General features: G+C 38.9%; 1 protein-coding gene and 1 long non-coding RNA gene across 2 annotated transcripts in view; one reads left to right on the top strand and one right to left on the bottom strand.

The window, feature by feature from the left end:
- Window positions 1–728: 728 nt before the first annotated feature.
- On the bottom strand, window positions 729–2,521 carry LOC107690006 (protein Tob1-like). Its single transcript, XM_016488235.1, has one exon. The coding sequence runs from the start codon at window positions 2,517–2,519 to the stop codon at window positions 1,461–1,463; it is 1,059 nt and encodes a 352-aa protein (XP_016343721.1). The 5' UTR covers window positions 2,520–2,521; the 3' UTR covers window positions 729–1,460.
- Window positions 2,522–5,571: 3,050 nt separating this feature from the next.
- The window catches only part of LOC107690007 (uncharacterized), a 3,606-nt gene continuing 2,018 nt past the window's right edge, over window positions 5,572–7,159 (top strand). The window contains exon 1 of the long non-coding RNA XR_001634389.1: window positions 5,572–5,621. This is a non-coding gene — a long non-coding RNA (uncharacterized LOC107690007). The remainder of the gene's footprint in view (window positions 5,622–7,159) is intronic.

Raw genomic sequence — 7,159 nt, 5'->3', positions numbered from 1 at the left:
GTTCATCTTCAAAAGATACAAATATATGAACTTGTTTTTGCATAACAATCCTGGCTAGTCTTTCTCTTTATGAAGGTTTAGTGAATGCTTGTGGTCTAGGGGGCAACTAGTATAAAAACAACCTGGAATTATTTAAATATCAACCTCTAATAATCCCATTAAACAAAGCTCCTCTATTCTTCTGAAAGGGCATGGCACTCGCAACAACAAGGTCACAGTTCAATTCCCAGGGAATACATATACTGATAAAATGCATCTTAAATGCTTTGGATAAAAGCATCTAGCAAATGGATAAATGCAACTGAGGAGCGCAACTTACAATTCATGACTATAAGAATACACGCTGATCTGACCGCTACACTATGAGTCATTGCTACTTACATTATGGAAACCCATTTATGGAAATGTACTCTGGCATCTGGAGAAGACAAGGGGAAAACATTTTCTTAAGCAGACTGAAAACGAGAACAGTAAAACAGTAATCCTGTAGCATGTATGAGTAATATTCAGTTTGTAATGAGAGCAGTGAAAGAGTAGAGATATAAAATTAAGATTTGAATAAAAAGCTCAAGACCAAGAGTATCATTTCAAGCATTTTAATACAAACTTAATAAACTATCAGTCCCTCTTTACATGTAAGACACTGACTCCAAATACTTTGTTATACTATTTGTTTTTGTCAAGTATTGCACAATGTTGGTACAAAATTAATATACGATTACATTTTGTCCATAGTATAGCAAAAATCTTTGAACTCTTAACAGAAAATACAACTCTTATTTTTTTTCTCTTTTTCCCCCCCCTAAAAGCAAATATTTTTAGATCCCAACACAATGGAATATTCTGTACACAGTCTTTAGAATAGCTGATGTTTTTAAAGATGGATTTCATTTTACAATTTCAATAAAAAAAAATATAACAAAAGCTGCTGCAGCCATCACAGATCACTGGAGTAGTAAAAAGATATAAATGCAATATGTCATAGAAACAATATATACTCTGATATTTTACAAACTTTCTACTAAATTAATTACACAGTTAGAAAAAAGACCAAGAAATCCCTCATTCAGCATTCAGGCCAATCCTCTGAAAATTGGCTGTGTAGCTATACCTTGAATACTATTAGAGGCCTTGATTTGTAGTTTTCTTCTTCATAAAGATATCTTAAAACAGTCAGTAAAAATAATTTTGTGCTTGGTTGGCAAAAGAAAACAACTTAAAAAAAACAATATGAGTTTAGCTAACTAAGCTTGATTGTACAACAAGCTTAATCGTAAAAAGAATGACAAAAATACTCAAGGGAACAACATGGTTCACCCTCGGGCTCATCGTTTGACTTTACAGTTGAAGTGTTGCTTTGCGATTTTCTTTTTGTTTTTTCCATTTTTTGGGGATTTTCCAAACGTGAACTTTCCACCGTCCCATCACATATCTCTGGTCGTTAGTAGTATTCTCGCTTTCTAGTTGGCCATCACTGGCTGGAATTGCTGGTTAGAATACTGCATGTTGCTCAAGCTGAAACTCAGGCTGTCCATGAGGGACTTCTCATTAAGGCCCCCATAGGTTGCAAACACGTCAAAGGCATTATTGTACGGGAGAGGGCTGAGATTGAGGGACGTTTCCCCGGGGAACATTGCACTTGGGCTGCCCTGCCCCTGGAGATTGGGGAACACAAACTCCTTGGCGTTGGGAGACAGGGCAGAGGGCTTCTGTGGCTGACCGCCCAAGCCGACGCCGTAGAGAGAATGCATGGATGTGGACATGGCTTTCTGCTTGAGGAGGTTGTTTACATTCAGGCCCAGGTTGGTGGGGGAGTTTCGGGTCACCTTGTTGGCGTTCCGCCCATTGCTTTTCATTTTCGTGGAGCCAAATTTGGTGGCGGCGAAGCTGGCAGTGGTAAAGGTTAAAGGTTGCGTGGAACGGTGCATGAAGGTGGGGCTGACCGCTGCCGACTGGCCAAACGGTGGGGACGGGGAACTGGAGGTGGGGGACATGCCTAGGGGTTCGCTAATGGGCATGAAGACCTGGGCCTCTGGGTTAAAGCTGTTCTTGATCTCCTTGTCCAACTCCAGCCCATTCTCATTACTGTCGTCCACATAGAGCACCTTGACGGGTCCCTTCTCCCCAATCTGATAAGACACCTCGAAAGGATCAATCCAGACACTGAGGTCCTGAGGCAGGTTGTTGCGGACATCCTCAATGTCCAACCCACTTTCTTTGGCTGCTTGCTCTACAACTGGGTCCACTTTCTCCCCGACATGTATACACCTGAATCCAGACCCTTTGTATGGCTTGTCCGGGTACCAATGTCCCTTGTATTTCTGTTTCAGCTGTCGCTCCAACTCCTCGCCGAAAATGTTGACACGTCGCCTGGGCAGCTTATTGTACAAGTACGAAATGATGAAGTTGAGTGCTACTTGGATTTCAAGCTGCATAGCTGCTGCGCTGCCCTGGAGTATCACCACCGTTGGCTGTTTGAATTCGTGTATAGTGTTGTAAGCCACCAGAGGGCAAGGCATAGCGTGAATAACTCCAGCTCATTATTCTCAGCTGGAAATAATACACTGGAACATGGTACCGTCTGTCAGGTTTCTTAATAGAGAGTTCCTTAGAGAAGCATGGATGTTTTGATAAAACAGCTTGCACATTCGTAGGCTTGCGAAAATTAACCATAGTTTTACTACAAATAAAACCAATAAAACCATTGTTACTATATGCTAGTTAAACCATGGTAACCACAAATCAACTGTGGTTTTGCAACACTAACCATAGTTTAACCATGGTATTTGTAGTAAAACTGTGGTTATACAAATGGTAGTCAATACGCCAAAAAAAAACATGGTTATTACTAGAATTTTACTAATTTTCATAAGGGTAGGCTTGCGAGCAGATTAGATTTTACACAAGCACACAAACAATCCTAAACTTCAGTGTACTGCCTGAATGGTACTTCCACTCTAGTTTAATTCAAGACGACAGCTTGTGTCGAGCATATATTAGCACTAAACTAGTCCTATAATTGCAGTTTACCATTATAGGAAGGATGCACTGGGACTCGCGGAGCTGATAGAGTTACGTAATAACTAACTTACCCTGACTAGACCCTGCACAACTGTAACCAATCTACTGCTGTCGCCATAATCAAACTTTCTCTTGAGCTCGTCATGTAGCCCAAGTCTGTAAAATAGAGAGTTTGGTGAGGACATCGGACACAAGAATGCGAGACTTTAATAATTAAACCTGAATGTGTCACGAGGAGAAATGAAAAGCAGTCAGCGCACGCACATATCGGCGTACGGTCGTCGATGGAGCGAATAGAAATAAAAATGCGCTTGAATGTTAACCCAAACTGATAAATGGTTCGCTTTACGCCTTGGTTAGCAAATATAAAAGCAGACTGTGTTTGGTTTGTACATTTAAAGCGAGTATAGGACGTCAGAGATCGTATCGTCGCTCCCACCCAGTTCACAGGGAAGATTAAAGCGAACGCGAGGAGGACACAATGTACAGTTTAAAAACAGATACATATATGTTATATTACTAATGCGTGTATGAAATGCACCGTATAAAGGTATACATTTAAGACAAGAGAGCGGTAAATGATGTGGCTATTCTGTGCAATTCGACCAGGATGTGCTGACAAATTCTAAAATCTAGCCTTCTATGGCATTTGATCATTTGCACTTCTATGTAACTACTGTTTGGCTTCTGGTGCAAGAAGGTATTTTGCCATATTTGGCGATCCCTCCGAGCTCCTAAAGTCTAGCCCACGACTGACGCAGCAAGCTGCCTTCATTTAAATTCTCTTAAGGTTTCAGTAAACTATTACAGACAACGCTCTGCAATAACCCTAATACAACGAGTAATAGCCTACTTTACGAATTGGACAAATCACAAAAATAGCAATGCCATACAAAGAAATTAAACACTTACTTGAGTTTACAAAACGACGGTTTTCAGTAGTTGCAGTAGCCTTGACTAGTGCAAATAGAAAAATTCAGATATAAGGACTTTCTTCACATTAACATAAAGGTATTCCAGTTGGTATAAATGTTTTATTTTTTGTTTTTCTTCTTCTTATCTTGCCCCCAGTTATCTGTGAGGTATTTGGTGTTTCACCTTCCCAATAAGCTCCTCTCCACCCCCTCTATCTGAGTGTTTTACAATTTCGTCCTCTACTGCTGTCATCCGCCTCTATTTATAGTTTTCCTCCGCCACGGACACGCGGTGGGCGGTGATGTGCTTCCAAAGGTCACAACAAAACGAACATCGAATCCACGAAATATGATTGGTCAGGCTTGAGCGAGAGGCGGGTCCTACTCCTGACGTTCTTCAAGCCCATTGGCCCATTTTACCATCGAGCAAAGGGGTAGGATTTAATACACTTACGTTGAGCCCGTCATAAAGTCTCTTGACGTCACGCGTTACCTAGTACCACAAAAACGACAGGCTATTCATGGAGGTATCGTATATCATTTCCATGTTCATATTTCGCAAACATGACTGTTAAAGCGACATTTATGCCCTTAAGTAGATCAAATGACTGAATAAATATAAAGGCTAAGTAGTGAGCAGCCATGGCAGAAGAGCATAGCTTTGGTACAGCCTTAGCTAACCTGTTTATCGCTGTTTTGTATGATCAAACCCCAAACGCGGCTATTGTGCAGGGGGAAATTGTATTTGAAATTAAATATATTAAAATTAAATTACAACTGCATATATATTTGATGACAATGATGACTGTAATCATGTAAATGTAGGATTGCTGTAACAGGAAAAAAAAAACAGGTTTAATTAGTTTAAATTATTTTAGCCCTTGTGATGTGCTGAAAACGCTTTACCTAATTTGATGTTCTTGGCCAAAAATTACCAGCCTTTTAAAAATCACTAATTATGCTGTATTATTACCAAATCTTGGATTCAATCTTTTTGTCAACTTGTAAAGCTGCCTTCATTTAAATTCTCTTAAGGTTTCAGTAAACTATTACAGACAACGCTCTGCAATAACCCTAATACAACGAGTAATAGCCTACTTTACGAATTGGACAAATCACAAAAATAGCAATGCCATACAAAGAAATTAAACACTTACTTGAGTTTACAAAACGACGGTTTTCAGTAGTTGCAGTAGCCTTGACTAGTGCAAATAGAAAAATTCAGATATAAGGACTTTCTTCACATTAACATAAAGGTATTCCAGTTGGTATAAATGTTTTATTTTTTGTTTTTCTTCTTCTTATCTTGCCCCCAGTTATCTGTGAGGTATTTGGTGTTTCACCTTCCCAATAAGCTCCTCTCCACCCCCTCTATCTGAGTGTTTTACAATTTCGTCCTCTACTGCTGTCATCCGCCTCTATTTATAGTTTTCCTCCGCCACGGACACGCGGTGGGCGGTGATGTGCTTCCAAAGGTCACAACAAAACGAACATCGAATCCACGAAATATGATTGGTCAGGCTTGAGCGAGAGGCGGGTCCTACTCCTGACGTTCTTCAAGCCCATTGGCCCATTTTACCATCGAGCAAAGGGGTAGGATTTAATACACTTACGTTGAGCCCGTCATAAAGTCTCTTGACGTCACGCGTTACCTAGTACCACAAAAACGACAGGCTATTCATGGAGGTATCGTATATCATTTCCATGTTCATATTTCGCAAACATGACTGTTAAAGCGACATTTATGCCCTTAAGTAGATCAAATGACTGAATAAATATAAAGGCTAAGTAGTGAGCAGCCATGGCAGAAGAGCATAGCTTTGGTACAGCCTTAGCTAACCTGTTTATCGCTGTTTTGTATGATCAAACCCCAAACGCGGCTATTGTGCAGGGGGAAATTGTATTTGAAATTAAATATATTAAAATTAAATTACAACTGCATATATATTTGATGACAATGATGACTGTAATCATGTAAATGTAGGATTGCTGTAACAGGAAAAAAAAAACAGGTTTAATTAGTTTAAATTATTTTAGCCCTTGTGATGTGCTGAAAACGCTTTACCTAATTTGATGTTCTTGGCCAAAAATTACCAGCCTTTTAAAAATCACTAATTATGCTGTATTATTACCAAATCTTGGATTCAATCTTTTTGTCAACTTGTAAGAAAAAACAATTATTTGTGGATGATTTTGGCAATGTTCACTCAAAAACTGAGGTACATAAGCTCAGATCAATGAGGTCAATGATCAATCAGGTCCAAAAAGAAATAGAAAACCTGTGGTAAGTGAAAGAAAACAAGTTGATAAAAAAGATTGAAATCGATATTTGGTAATAGCAAGAAATTTATAAGCATTTATTTGTAGGCCGGTCATTTTTACCTGCAAGTGTAACAAGGTAGGAAAACAATCCTAAAATGTTATTATCACTTTTTAATAACACAAAAGTTTTTATACTCTGTTTGAGCAAAGTCAGTAAGTTTTAGTCCAATGCAATAACATTAATGATAATAACATTAGAAATTAGTTCCCATTAATTTCAGTCATTTTGATGCTATTGCATCCGTGGACTTTTTAATGCAGTGTAACTAATTTCATTGGCGTCACTGTTAGCTCATGGGTGCAATTCAAATAAGGATCACGCATCACATTATTATCTGCCCGGGCAACCAGTCTTAATGATGGGGATATGATGGGACAAGAGTGGACCTGGGGATGACTCAGTTAGACATCACTCTGACAGTACACTCCCTGTTATTTATACAGCAAACGACCTACCAAAAGCCAGTCATGTGTTTGTCTGGCCAGAGGATTGTAGTATGAAAGGCCACACAGATAAAGATTCACATGTGCCTGTCACTGTTTTATTGTACTTTGGTGTTAGAAGCTACCTTCCACAGCAAATGGCTACAGACTTCAAATGATATGTAAATGAGTTCACAACTGCCTTCGTCTTCACCCTTTGTACTGTCAGTTTTAGAGCTCCTGTTCGTACAGTTATATTCTACTACCTTTCTATATATATTAATGATATTAACTTTGAAGATACAGCAAAGGCTGCAAAGAGTGATTTATATTTCTAAAAGAAATCGCATCTACTGTATCTGTCTGTCTGTCTATCTGTCTATCTATCTATCTATATCTATATGTCTGACTATTTCTTTCTTTCTTTCTATCATCTGACTATTTCTTTCTATCTATCTATCTATCTATCTATCTATCTA

The sequence above is a fragment of the Sinocyclocheilus anshuiensis genome, unplaced genomic scaffold (genome assembly GCF_001515605.1).
Source record: "Sinocyclocheilus anshuiensis isolate Anshui unplaced genomic scaffold, SAMN03320099.WGS_v1.1 scaffold1609, whole genome shotgun sequence".
NCBI classification, from domain to species: Eukaryota; Metazoa; Chordata; class Actinopteri; order Cypriniformes; family Cyprinidae; genus Sinocyclocheilus; species Sinocyclocheilus anshuiensis.
The sequence above is the reverse complement of the archived record's forward strand: the minus strand, read 5'-3'. Positions and strand labels throughout refer to the sequence as shown.

Excerpts from the sequence above, each read along its gene's own strand:
- LOC107690006 (XM_016488235.1), bottom strand. The coding sequence starts at position 2,519 with ATGCCTTGCCCTCTGGTGGCTTACAACACTATACACGAATTCAAACAG.